The sequence below is a fragment of the Heterodontus francisci genome, chromosome 5 (genome assembly GCF_036365525.1).
Source record: "Heterodontus francisci isolate sHetFra1 chromosome 5, sHetFra1.hap1, whole genome shotgun sequence".
NCBI classification, from domain to species: domain Eukaryota; kingdom Metazoa; phylum Chordata; class Chondrichthyes; order Heterodontiformes; family Heterodontidae; genus Heterodontus; species Heterodontus francisci.
The window spans coordinates 59,524,602-59,539,687 of record NC_090375.1 but is presented as its reverse complement, the minus strand read 5'-3'; the positions used below and the strand labels follow the sequence as shown (position 1 = coordinate 59,539,687).

Here is a 15,086-nt window from a genome sequence, read left to right as displayed (position 1 = left end):
TTTGTGTCTTGAAGCCAGCTAGCAATCTATTCTGCCATTTGTCCCATGACTCCGCATTCTCATTATATTCATTAGTTTATGATGGGGCACGTTAACGAAAGCCATTTGAAAATCTAGATATATTACATCTACTGCATCACTCTTTGTTACCTTCTCAAAAAGTTCAATAAGGATGGTCAAATAAAATTTTCCCTTAAATCCATGCTGACTATTCATTATTATATTTTTCTTTTCCAGATGTAACACACACACGCATTCACCTACACAGTCACCTACACACTCGCACATTCATCCACTCACTTGCATACAGATAGCCACAGTCACCTGCACAAGCAAATGCACACACTCACGTGCATGCACTCACACAGACACTTTCACACAGGCACACTTGCACACACAGGGCTGAATTTTATGGGCCCCAGGGAGTCGGGATGGGAGGTGGGGGTGGCCCATAAAATAATGGTGGAAGGCAGCGGGGCGGAGTTCCTGTCACCTTCCCATCACCCTGCGATTAAGTCGGGAATGGGAAAGGCCGAAGAAGACCTTCCTACTCAGAGGCCAATTGAGGCCCTTAAGTGGCCAATTAATAGCCACGTAAGGGCCTCATCCCACTGCCGCTGGTATTACACCAGCGGTGGTGGGGTGGGAGGCCTCCGCCACGTGGGAAGGTCGCCCAGTTAAACAAGGCAGCCTCTATGTGGGCCTATGGGTGGGTGTGGGGGGAGGGACACCTCTTTGGGTAAACTGTGGCCCATGGAGGGCCCCGGGCGGCAAAGGCTGGCCCTCTGCTAAGAACCTCATCCCGCCCTCAGCAACCACCCTCCTCCTCTTTCACTGGGGCCTACCGGACTGACCCCATTGAACACGCCACACTTACATGGGGTTCAGGGCTCCAGGGCTGGCCCTCTGATTGGCCTGCAGTTCTGGGATGCAGGATCCCCGTCCTTAAAGAGACAAGGCCCATGGCGCTGTGCAGTTAACTACCCAAGTGCCATTAAATTGAGTCGGGGGGCTCCAAAGGGCCAGGGCGGGGTCCCCTTCACCTTTTTGGCCTTGCGCCAGGACCCCCGCTGGCTGAACAAAATTCAGCCCCCACATACACACACTTTTTCTAGCTGGAGTTCCTGGTGAGCGATCATGATTCAGACCTTGGATTTTGTTCTTTCCACCCCAACACAGGGAATGTGGAGACCAATTATAGCTGACTCTTATCAGGCATCAGCTAACAGCACAAACCAGAAATGAAACTGCTCTACATTTAACCTAGACTGTACCTGCCCTGGGAGTGTTTGACAGCCACTGTAGAGGGAGCTTTACTCTGCATCTAACCCTGTGTTGTACCTGTCCTGGGAGTGTTTGATGGGGACAGTGTACACAAGAACACAAGAAGTAGGAGCAGAAGTGGGCCATTCAGCCCCTCAAGGCTGCCCCGCCATTCAATAAGATCATGGCTGATCTGTCCCAGGTCTCAACTCCTCTTTCGGGACTGCTCCGCATAACCCTCGACTCCCTGAGATTTCAAAAATCTATCTACTGCTTCCTTAAATACAATGAGTGACCTAGCCTCCACAACTCTCCACAGGGATCAGTGCTGGGACCTTTGCTGTTGTAGTATATATAAATGATTTGGAGGAAAATGTAGCTGGTCTGATTAGTAAGTTTGCGGACGACACAAAGGTTGGTGGAGTTGTGGATAGTGATGAGGATTGTCAGAGGATACAGCAGGATATAGTTAGGTTGGAGACTTGGGCAGAGAAATGGCAGATGGAGTTTAATCTGGACAAATGTGAGGTCATGCATTTTGGAAGGTCTAATGCAGGTGGGAAGTATACAGTAAATGGCAGAACCCTTAGAAGTATTGACAGGCAGAGAGATCTGGGCGTACAAGTCCACAGGTCACTGAAAGTGGCAACGCAGGTGGATAAGGTAGTCAAGAAGGCATACGGCATGCTTGCCTTCATTGGTTGGGACATCGAGTATAAAAATTGGCAAGTCATGCTGCAGCTGGACAGAACTTTAGTTAGGCCACACTTGGAATATTGCATATAATTCTGGTCACTACACTACCAGAAGGATGTGGAGGCTTTGGAGAGGGTACAGAAGAGGTTTACCCCAATGTTGCCTGGTCTGGACAGTATTAGCTATGAGGAGAGGTTGGAAGCATATTCTCAACATCTACCCTGTCGAGCCCCCTTAGAATCTTATATGTTTCTATAAGATCACCTCTCATTCTTCTCAACTCCAATGAATAAAGGCCTAACCTGTTTAGCTCTTCTTGTTAAGACAACCCCTTCATCCCAGGAATCAGCCTAGTGAACCTTTTCTGAACTGCCTCCAATGCTAGTATATCCTTCCTTAAATACGGGGACCAAAACTGTATGCAGTACTCCAGGTGTGGCCTCACCAACACCCTGTACAGTTGTAACAGGACTTCACGATTTTTAAACTCTAACCCCCTAGCAATAAAGGCCAAAATTCCATTTGCCTTCCTAATTACCTGTTGCACCTTCATGCTGACTTTTTGTGTTTCCTGTACAAGAACACCCAGATCCCTCTGCACTGCAGTATTTTGTAGTCTTTCTCCATCTAAATAATAATTTGCCTTTTTATTCTTCCTACCAAGGTGGCCTTTATACCCCAGGCCCCTTTTATATATTTTATGTCGAGGGGACCTTTATTCCTCAATCCCCCTTTGTATACATTTTTTTTAAATAACTTTATTAAAAACAGATAAATAAACCAAAAACTCAAATTAAAATGCCATTCTCTGCGTCGACAATGCACTCCAGTCCCTACGGTGCCCACCGATCGCGGAAGGCCTCAAGCGTGCTGCGGACACCGCATGCTCCTTCTCCAGGGACACCCGGGCGCGAACATAACCGCGGAAGAGGGGCAGGCAAGCAGGGAGGATGACCACCCCCACCCCGATGGCCCGCAGCCTGGACCTGTGAATTGCCACCTTGGCCAGGCCCAGGAGAAGACCGACGAGGAGATCCTCCTCCTGGCCCACATCCCTCCACACTGGGTGCCCAAAGATCAGGAGCATGGGACTGAAGTGCAGCCAAAACTTGAGGAGCAGCCCCTTCAAATACTCAAACAGGGGCTGCAACCTCGCACACTCCATATATACGTGGAACACGGACTCGTCCAAGCTGCAGAAAGTACAGGCGGCCTGGGAGTCCATGAATCTGCTTAAAAGTCTATTGCGCAGGACTGCCCTGTGCAACATCCTCCACCCCAGGTCCCTGATGTAAAGGGGGAGGACCCCCGCGTACAGAGATCTCCTGATCGACCTCTCATCTTCCACCCTCCATAAACTTCAGCTCATCCACAATTCTGCCTTTTTCCTAACCAGTGGTAAGTCCCACTCACCCATTACCCTTGTGGTCACTAACTTACATTGGCTCCCAGTCCACAAATGCCTGCATCCCTTCAGGCCTTCCCTTCCCTATCTCTGTAAACTTTTTCTGCTTTACAACCCTTAAAGAATTCTACATTCCTCCAACGCTGGCCTCCTCTCCATCACCCCATTTGACCCACCATTGGCGGATGAGCCTTCAGCTGTCTTGGCCCTAGGTGCTTTTGGATGTTTTTCAAAGTTAAAGGCACTATATAAATGGAAGTAGTTGAGTGTTGGCCAGGACACTGGGAGAAGTCCCTGATCTTTTTGAAATAGGGCAAGGGGATTTCTTATTCCCAGCTGAACAAACAGGACAATATCATCCAATGGATGACACCGTTGACAGTGCAGCACTCCTTAAGCACAGGAGTATCAGCATAGATTACTTGCTCAAGTCCTGAAATGAGGTTTGAAACCACTATCTTCTGACGAGCAAATGACCCTAGCTCAAACTTTGGGCAGGGAGAAAGTAGACTGGGGGAGTGGAACTGTCCTGTTGCAGGCCAACATCTTATTATGATTTGACATAAAATTTAATGATCTACAGTGAGTCTTCAAAACCCCAATTACTCCCAAAAATCCTCCCGACTGTGTATTGGCATGAGTCAGATATTTCTCTGTCCAGATCTCTGAGTATTTATTTTTGAACAATTTCTCCCAGATATCTAGCAGATGATGATTGGTTCCTGCCAGATGGACGACATTGCCGTGCGAGTGCTAACGAGAGACATAGGTCACTACCCTCTTTGGAATCAACTGTTGATTGACTGTAGCTAGATGGCATTGAGCCTGCACAGTCTGGGAATGCTGCCGATGGGCTATGCACTCATTGATGGTCATCCTGAGCTAAAGTAAGAGAAGATGAGGTGGGATGTCCGCCTGACTCCTTTTACCCTGTGCCACCCCCCACCTCCCCACCACCAAAAGATATTAACTCAGGCTGGGGTACAGTTCCTTTGGCACTAAATGCCCTCACCAAAGTGGATACACATCAATTGGCACAGAGGCAGATAAAACTGCCCTTGGTGGTTATGCTATTCGACCACAGAGGGCATCATAACTAAAATAAAAGCAAAATACTGCGGATGCTGGAAATCTGAAACAAAAACAAGAAATGCTGGATTCACTCAGCAGGTCTGGCAGCATCTGTGGAAAGAGAAGCAGAGTTAACGTTTCGGGTCAGTGACCCTTCTTCGGAACTGGCATCACAACTAAGCCCACTCTCGCCCTTGATTTTCTCTTAATGCATTTCCCTTGCAGACCCCAGGGGTGCTGAGACCAGTTGTAGCTCTCCTAACCTTCACGTGTTGGTTTAAATGCATTATTTCTTCAGATAGAGTAATTGCATCTTTATCGGATCAGTGGAATCTGACGATGTGGAATCTGTATGGGTAGAGCTGAGAAACACTAAGGGGCAAAAAACGTTAGTGGGGGTTGTATATAGACCTACAAACTGTAGTGGTGATGTTGGGAATGGCATTAAACAGGAAGTTAGAGATGCATACGATAAAGCAACATCTGTAATTATGGGTGACTTTCATCTGCACATAGATTGGGCAAATCAAATTAGTCACAATACTGTAGAGGAGGAATTCTTGGAGTGTATACGGGATGGTTTTCTGGACCAATACGTTGAGGAACCAACGAGAGAACAGGACATCCTAGACTGGGTATTGTGTAATGAGTGAGGAATAATTGACAATCAAGTGGTGTGAGACCCCTTGGGGACGAGCGACCATAATATGATAGAATTCTTCATCAAGATGGAGAGTGACGTAGTTGATTCTGAGACAAGGGTTCTGAATTTCAGTTAAGGAAACTACGAAGGTATGTGGCGCGAGTTGGCCATGACGGATTGGGAAATGTTACTTTTAAAGGGATGACGATGGAAAGACAATGGCAAACATTTAAAGAGCGCGTGGATGAACTGCAACAATTATTTATCCCTGTCTGGTGCAAAAGTAAAATGGGAAAGGTAGCCAAACCATGGCTTACAAGGGAAATTAGAGATAGCATTAGATCCAAGGAAGAGGCATATAAATTTGCCAGGAAAAACAACAGACCTGAGGATTGGGAGCAGTTTAGAATTCAGCAAAGGAGGACCAAGGGATTGATTAAGAAGGGGAAAATAGAGTACGAGAGTAAGTTTGCGGGGAACATAAAAACTGACTGTAAAAGTTTCTATAGGTATGTGAAGAGAAAAAGATTGGTGAAGACAAATGTAGGTTCCTTACAGTCAGAAACAGGAGAATTTATTATGGGGAATAAAGAAATGGCTGACCAACTAAATGCATACTTTGGTTCTGTCTTCACAAAGGAGGACACAACTATCATACCAGAAATGTCGGGGAACACAGGGCTTAGTGAGAGAGAGGAACTGAAAGAAATCAATATTAGTAGAGAAATGGTGTTGGGGAAATTGATGGGATTGAAGGCCGATAAATCCCCAGGGCCTGATGGTATGCATCCCAGAGTACTTAAGGAAGCGGCCCTAGAAATAATGGATGCTTTGGTGGTCATCTTCCAAGATTCTATAGACTCTGGAACAGTTCCTGCAGATTGGAGGGTAGTTAATATAACCCCACTATTTAAAAAGGGAAGTAGAGAGAAAGCAAGGAATTATAGACCAGTCAGCCTGACGTCGATAGTGGGGAAAATTCTAGAGTCCATTATCAAAGATTTTATAGCAGAGCACTTGGAGAACAGTGGTAGAATCAGACAAAGTCAGCATGGATTTATGAAAGGGAAATCATGCTTGACAAATCTACTAGAATTCTTTGAGGATGTAACTAGTAGAGTTGATGAGGGGGTGCCAGTGGATGTAGTTTATTCGGACGTTCAGAAGGCTTTCGACAAAGTCCCACATAAGAGATTAGCATGTAAAATTAAAGCGCATGGGATTGGGGGTAGTGTATTGCGATGGATAGAAAATTGGTTGGCGGACAGGAAACAAAGAGTAGGGATAAATGGGTCTTTTTCCGAATGGCAGGCAGTGACTAGTGGGGTCGGTGCTAGGACCCCAGCTATTCACAATATACATTAATGATTTAGATGAGGAAACTAAATGTAATATCTCCAAATTTACAGATGATACAAAACTGGGTGTGAGGGTGAGTTGTGAGGAGGATGTAGAGAGGTTTCAGGGTGATTTGGACAAGTTGAGTGAGTGGGCAAATGCATGGCAGATGCAGTATAATGTGGATAACTGTAAGGTTATCCACTTTGGTAGCAAAAACAGGAAGGCATATTATTATCTGAATGGCTATAAACTGAGAGAAGGGAATATGCAGCGAGACCTGGGTGTTCTCGTACACCAATCACTGAAGGTAAGCATGCAGGTCCAACAGGCGGTAAAAAAGGCAAATGGTATGTTGGCCTTCATAGCAACAGGATTCGAGTACAGAAGCAGGGATGTCTTGCTGCAATTATACAGGGCCTTGGTGAGGCCACACCTGGAATATTGTGTGCAGTTTTGGTCTCCTTATCTGAGGAAGGATGTTCTTGCTATAGAGGAAGTGCAGCGAAGGTTCACCAGACTGATTCCTGGGATGGCGGGACTGACGTATGAGGAGAGATTGAGTCGGTTAGGATTATATTCGCTGGAGTTCAGAAGAGTGAGGGGGGATCTCATAGAAACCTATAAAATTCTAACAGGACTTGACAGGGTAGATGCAGGAAGGATGTTCCCGATGGTGGGGGAGTCCAGAGCCAGGGGTCATAGTCCAAGGATACGGGGTAAACCTTTCAGGACTGAGATGAGGAGAAATTTCTTCACCCAGAGAGTGGTGAGCCTGTGGAATTCGCTACCACAGAAAGCAGTTGAGGCCAAAACATTGAATGTTTTCAAAAAGGAGTTAGATATAGCTCTTGGGTCTAAAGGGATCAAAGGGTATGGGGCGAAAGCTGGAACAGGCTGAGTTGGATGATCAGCCATGATCATAATGAATGGCGGAGCAGGCTCAAAGAGCCAAATGGCCTACTCCTGCTCCTATTTTCTATGTTTCCATGATAAATACACCACACAGTTTGAATAGGAGTTTGCAAGTTCGATCCCTGGTCTGTGCTGAGTTTGCTAGTCACAGCAGGGACAGAGTAGGAGCAGATTTGATGCTACAGTTGGTCTCACCATCTATGGAAACACTTCAGGATAAGCACAGAGCAGAGCAAAGCTCCCTCTACACTGTCTCATTAAACACTTCCAAGGCAGGTATAACACAGGTTAGGTAAAGAATAATCTCTCTCTACACAGAGAAAGACTTGCCTTTTATGACCTCAAGATGTTCCAAAACAGTTTACAGCCAATGAAGTACAGTCAGCAGGACAAATCCAATCCAGCCAATCACCACCCCATCAGTCTACTCTCAATCATCAGCAAAGTGTTGAAAAGTATTGTTGACAGCAATATCAAACAGCACTTACTCACCAATAATCTGCTCACCAATGCTTGCTTTGGTTTCCACAGGATCTTTGGGCTCTAGACTTCAATACTGCCTTGATCCAAACATTGACCAAAGATTTGAATTCCAGAGGTGAGGCACGAGTGACTGCCCTTGACATCAAGGCAGCATTTGATCAAGTGTGGCATCAAGGAGCCCTTTGTAAAATTGAAGTTAATGGGAATAAGTGGAAAATTTTCTACTGACTGGAGTCATAACTAGAACGAAGGAAGATGTTGTGGTTGTTGGAGACCAATCATCTCAGCCCCAGGACAACACTGCAAGAGTTCCTCAGGGTAGTGTCCTAGGCCCAACTGTCTTCAGCTGCTTCATCAATGACCTTCCCTCCATCATAAAGTCAGAAATGGGGATGTTTGCTGATGATTGCACAATGTTTAGTACCATTCGCGACTCCTCAGATACCGAAGCAGTCCATGCCTGCATGCAGCAAGACCTGGGCAACATTCAGGCTTGGGCTGATAAGTGGAAAATAACATTTGTGCCACACAAGTACCAACAAGAGAGGAATCTAACCATTTCCCCATGGCATTCAATGGCATTACCATTGCTGAATCCCCCACCATCAAAATCCTGGGGGTTACCATTGACCAGAAATTTAATGAGACCAGCCATATAAATGCCGTGGCTACAAGAGCAGGTCAGAGGCTGGCAATTCTGTGGCAAGTAGCTCACCTCTTGACTCCCTGTCAATCAACTACAAGGCACAAGTCAGGAATGTGATGGAATACTGTCAACCTGCCTGGATGAGTGCAGCTCCAACAACACTCAAAATGTTCAACACCATCCAGGACAAAGCAGCCCATTTGATGGCACGATACCCCCAACCTTAAATATTCACTCCCTCCACCACAGCTGTACCGTGACTGCAGTGTGCACCATTTATAAGACGCACTGCAGCAACTCACCAAGTGCCTTCCAAACCCCGCAACCTCTACCACCTAGAAGAACAAGGAGAGCAGGTGTATGGGAATGCCTGCAAGTTCCCCTTAAAGTCACACACCATCTTGACTTGGAACTATATTGCCATTCCTTCTCTGTTGCTGAGTCAAAATCCTGAAACTGCCTCCCGAACAGCACTGTGAGTTTATCTGAACCACATGGACTGCAGCAGTTCATGAAGGCAGCTCACCACCACCTTCTCGAGGGCAGTTAGGGATGGACAATAAATTCTGGCCATGCCAGCAACACCTGCATCCCATGAATGAATAAAAAAAGTTACTGTTGTAATGTAGGAAACATAGCAGGCAATTTGTACGCAACAAGTTCCTACAAACAACAATGTGGTAATGACCAGATAATTTTTTTTAGTGATATTGATTAATGGATAAAGATTGGCATGAACACCAATGATATCTCCCCTGCTCTTCTTCAAAGTCGTGCCATGGGATCTTATAATTCCACCTGAGAAAGCAGACAGGGCCTTAGTTTAACAGCTCCTCTGACAGTGCTGTACTGAGTCAACCTAAATTTTTGCACTCAAGTCTCTGGAATGGGACTTGAACCCACAACCTCTGATTCACAGAATCACAGAATTCACAGAATTGTTACAGCACAGAAGGAGGCCATTTGGCCCATCATGTATGCACCCGTTCTCCTAATAAGCATTTCAGCTAGTGCTACTCCCCTGCCTTCTCCCCGTAACCCTTGTTACAACCGACCGCTCCAGTCAAAGCCCCCAATCAAAATATACGATTCTGATTGTGGTGGGAGAAACGCACTGTTAATTCAATCCTGTCCCTCCACAGATCACCTAACCTATCATTTTAAACTTTCCAAATTAAAGAAAGACCTAGCCAAATTGTACCATCTATTAACCCCCGAATGAGGCGAACCAAACCAGGTATCTTTAAATCAACATATTAATTGTTTAATTAGAAAAATTAAATTCTTAAACACTAAGAAGATATAAACACCATTTATATTTTTAAAAATTAGAGCCCTTGCAAATTTACACTTCTGCCGGATATGGAACAGTCCAAGGTTGCTTGAAATCCTCACATCCATCCAATGGGGAAAACAGGTTCTTCAACAGTAGAACAGTCTGTAGTCTAATCCAGAAGTCAAAATTGTTGCTTTCCTTCTCCAGCGATGAATTTCTACAATTAGCAACTTGCAAACACTTTTTAATGACTCAATTTGGCTTTAGAATTTTTGAGGGTTAAAAGATTGTTACAGTCTAATTTCCCTTCCTTCAGTTTAAATTCTCAGAGATCTCTGATTTGGCTTGACTTCCTAGAATTTTGAGAGAGAATTATAAATAAACAGACTAAATTCTCTTCCTTCAGTTTAAATCGTCTGTTTCTCCTTTCGGTTGCTAACACACAGCTATCTGTCTGTGTCCTCTTAGAACAGTCTGTTTGCCCTATAAGCCAGTTCAAAATTAAATTGTAACAAATGTATTTCTTGATGCTCAGTCCGAGTGGCTGTACCCAAGGTAACGAGAATGCACCCTTTGAATCGCAGTCTCTGAATGGCTGTATCTCGGGGCAATGAAAATGCATTCTTTGACTCAGCTTCTGGAGCCTGCTGCCATAAAGCAGTATGGCTCCTTTTCCCAGCCTTAAAGGCACACTGCATTCTTCCCGGAAAATAAACTACAGGATCATAACACCCTGCACATTCTTTTTTTTCAGATAACTCTCTAATTCCCTCTGAATGCTTCAATTGAACTTGCCTCCACTACACACTCAGGCAGTTTATTCCAGACCTTAACCACTTGCTATGTGAAAAAGTTTTCCCTCATGTTGCTTTTGCTTCTTTTACCAATTACTTTAAATCTGTGCTCTCTCGTTCTAGACACGTTCACGAGTGGAAGCAGTTTCACTCTATCTACTCTGTCCGGGCCTCTCATGATTTTGAATACATCTATCAAATCTCCTCTCAGGCTTTTCTTCTCTGAGGAAAACAGTCCTAACTTCTCCAATGTATCTTCTTAACTGAAGTTCCTCATCCCTGGAATCATTCTCGTGAATCTTTTCTGCACCCTCTCTAATGCCTTCATATCCTTCCTAAAGCGCAGCGCCCAGAACTGGATGCAATACTCCAGATGAAGCCAAACTAGTGTCTTATAGAAGTTCAACATAACCTCCTTGCTCTTGTACTCTATGCCCCTATTAATAAAGCCCAGGATACTGTATGCTTTATTAACTGCTCTCTCAACCTGTCCTGCCACCTTCAATGACTTTTGGCAGGAAGAATAAAAAAGAAGCATATTATCTAAATGGTGAGAGATTACAGAGCTCTGAGAGGCAGAGGGATCTGGGTGTCCTAGTGCAAGAATCACAAATGGTTAGTATGCAGGTACAGCAAGTAATTAGGAAAGGTAATAGAATGTTATTGTTTATTGTGAGGGGAATTGAATATAAAAATAGGGAGGTTATGCTTCAGTTATACAGGGCATTGTTGATACCACATCTGGCATACTGTGTACAATATTGGTCTCCTTATTTAAGAAAGGAAATAAATGCGTTGAAAGCAGTTCAGAGAAGGTTTACTAGACTAATACCCAGGATGGGCTGTTGTTTTATGAGGAAAGGTTTGACAGGCTAGGCTTGTATCCGCTGGAGTTTAGAAGAGTAAGAGGTGATGATTGAAACATATAAGATCCTGTGGGGTCTTGACAGGGTGGATGTGAAAAGGATGTTTCCTCTTGTGGAAGAATCTAGAACTAGGGGTCACTGTTTAAAAATAAGGGATTGCTCATTTAAGACAGAAATGAGGAGAATGTTTTTCTCTCAGAGGGTTGTGAGTCTTTGGAACTCTTCCTCAAAATGTGATGCAAGCAGAGTCTTTGAATATTTTTAAGGTAGAGGTAGATAGATTCTTGATCAGCAAGGGGGTGAAAGGTTATCGGGGGTAAGTGGGAATGTGGATGTCACCCCGTCACCCCTCGCGGCCCGCCTTGCTTCTTTGGGCGGCGCATGGAGAACGATTGAATGTGGGCCGAGAGGAGGGAAGTGGTGTGGTCTGGAGATGCGGCTGGCAGTGGGGGGATGGGGGGCGGTGGAAGTGGGGAGCGAGCGGCCGGAGAGCAGGGTGGAGGGTGGTGGGGGGGGTGGGGTGGGAAGCGAAGAGTGGGGAACAATCGGCCGAGGGGAGGGGAAGGGTGGGGAGCAGTGGCGAGGTCTGGAGCAAGCGGCTGAGGGAGGGGGGAAACAGCGAGGCTGTAGCGAGTGCTTAAGGGAAGGCAGCGGGGAGCAAGCGGTGAGAAGACGGGCTCAGGAGGGAGCAATAGAGAGAAGGAGGGAGCAGGAGACTTATGGGGGTGGGATGGAGGTGGTGATGTCAGCCATTGAGGGAATTTTCAGGTTAAAGATGTTTTTCTGTGATAAATTGAGCAGCGCCATCTTTAATCCTGGCGGCTGCCAGTTGCAGACAGTGACATTTCAGTAGGAGAGGCTACATTTGTGCATGTGCTAGTACTGCACCACCTAGTGGTTGCATTGTCAGCAAACGAAGCCATCTTTTAAATGAGTTGAAGGTTTCTGCCTCCACCACCGATCCGGCAGTGAATTCCAGACACCCATCACCCTCTGAGTGATGCAGGCACCATTGCAGAAGTTCTAGAATTTTGGAAGATGATCAACAATGCATCCATTATCTCTGTAGTCATCTCTTTCAACACACTTGGGTGAAGATCATTGGGTCCTGGGGATTTGTCAACTTTCATTCCCATTAATTTCTCCAATATTGCTTTTTTATTAATCCTAATTTCTTTCAGTTCCTCATTCTCACTAGACCCTTAGAACTCAATTATTTCAGGGAGACTTCTTGTATCTTTCTCTGTGAAGACAGACACAAAGTAATTATTAGCTCCTGTCTCTGCCTGTCATGGACCCACATTTGGCATGGACAATTTTTTCCTTTTCTCATACCTATAGAAGCTTTTACAATCTGTATTTATATTTCTTGCTAGTTTACATTCATATTCTATTCTCTCTTTCTTTATCAATTTCTTGGTCCTCCTTTGCTGGGTTCTAAAATTCTCCCAATCCTCCAGCTTACGACTTGTTTGGGCAAATTTATAAGACTCACCCTTTGATCTAATACCATCTTTAACTTCCTCTGTTAGCCACGACTGACTCACTTTCCCGATTGGGTTCTTTTGCCTTAAAGGAATGTATGTTTTTTGAAAACCTTGCATTAATTGTTTAAATATTAGTCTTTGCTCATCTACCATCAAATCTTTTAATGTATTTTTCCAATCCACCACGGCCAACTTGCTCCTCATACTTCATAATTGTCCTTGTTTAGATTTAAGACCCTAGTTTTGGATTGAACTACACCTTTTTCAAACTAAAATGGAAACTTCTATTATACCATGGTCACTTTTCCCTAAAGGTTCTTTTACCACCAAATTATTAATTAGCCCTTTCTCATTGCATAATACTAGATCCAAAATAACCTGTTCCCTAGTTGATTCCCTAGTTACTTGGCAGCCCTACATTAAATAGCTACGGTGGCCGAGGTGTGTTCTCCCCTTCGCCTACCTGACCACGTATGTCTATGTGTGGCTAAGAGTGCATGTGTATGTGTACGTATCTGAGAATGCCTGTGTGTGTGTGTGTGTCTGAGAGTAGGTGTGTATGTCTGAGTGTGTGTGCCTGTATGTCTGAGAGTGCATCTATGTATGTGTGTCTGAGATTGTCTGTGTGTCTGAGATTGCATGTATGCCTGAGTGTGTGAGCGTGTCTTAGAGTGACTGTGTGTTTACATGTGCGTCTAACAGTATGTGTGTGTGTATGTCTAAGAATATGCGTGTGTATGTTCACTTTGAATCAGGACATTGCAGACTGGGTAAATGGGAATGATTAACTTCTGTCCAGTATGTACAGCCCAGGTGTGTCTCAGTATCAATTCCTGTACATGTACAATACACAGCGGGTGAAAGGGAGCAGTTCACTACTGTCTAGTATTGTATGGCCTGTATATGTCTCATTGTCAGCACCTGTACAGGTACAACCCTAAATCTCTTTAGCTGAACTGCCAAAGCAACCCAGACTTGTTGCCCCCCCCCCACCCCCCCCCACCAATAATGTTTCTCCCCTCTCCCAGTTTACTACCTCCAGTTCTGAGGGTGGCGGCTCGTCCCAGATCCCATGGGCACCAGTCGCCCTCAATATTTCACTCAAATGATCATTCAGGGGTTTTGCACAACCGATTTCCACACACACTGACTCACATACACATATGCATGCGTATAGATATACAAATGCTCTGACGTGCACATATACACACATGCATATGTGTGCACATAGACACATGCACACACACATTACTCATCTTAGCATGTACAGACATGCATAAAAACAAATACATTCACATACACTCCTCAGCTTCACGCACACACACACCTACTAGCAACTATCACAGAATGGCAGCATACTATGATGCCCTACATACTCAAATAGCATACTGACACTACATCAATTCACACATGAAAAATAGACAAGGTAGCAGCTGGTACTGGTGGGACTGTCTCCCAGGAAGACACACCACTTTCAGGAGAGGAAGGAGGAGAGTTGGAAAGGAACTGGGTAAAACAAGAAGGAAAGATGTTTGTGTGTCGTGAAGCTATGCTTCCTGTTACTGTGGGCTCCTCACTGTTCTCTCTGGTACTGACTGATGTACAGATGTACTTACCGCCTTGTAATTTCTTCCTAATTAAAGACCCTGCCTTACACATGAGAGGAAGAAAATTACAGGTTTATTCTATTTATTTTAGTCTGTCTTCTGACATCGGAAAATACAAAAAAAAATTATTTTGAACCTATGAATAGTACAGGACACTGTAGAATTGGCTGTCCACTCAGCCCAGTGGTTAGTGTGAGACATCAGTATTTTCATTTTGATTCACAGCTGATGTAGTACTGAGTGAGCCTTGGTCAAACCCCATATGGGGCACAGAATTCAGTTTTGGGCACCACACTTCAGTTATTGGCCTTAAAGGGGGTGCAGTGCAGATTTACAGGAATGAAACAGAATTAAAAGGGTTAAATTATGAGGTTGCCTACAACTGGCTTGTTTTCCCTTGAGTTTAGAAGATTAAGGTGTGATCTAATCAAATGTTTTAATGATTCAGGGATTCAATAGGATAGATGGTAGATGAATCCAGAATAATGGGGCACAATCTTAAAATGAGAGCTGGGCTATTCCATAGTGAAATCAGGAAGTGGAAATCTGTAACTCTCTCCTCTATAAGGCTGTGGATGCTAGGTCAAATTAACTTT

At 44.7% G+C, this 15,086-nt stretch overlaps 1 protein-coding gene across 1 annotated transcript in view; it reads left to right on the top strand.

Moving 5' to 3' along the window:
- The window catches only part of zgc:162816 (uncharacterized protein LOC571260 homolog), a 108,475-nt gene extending 104,220 nt beyond the window's left edge, over nt 1-4,255 (top strand). Inside the window, 1 exon segment of the mRNA XM_068030812.1 lies at nt 4,062-4,255. Coding sequence (XP_067886913.1) covers nt 4,062-4,255 — 194 coding nt within the window.
- Nucleotides 4,256-15,086: the final 10,831 nt, after the last annotated feature.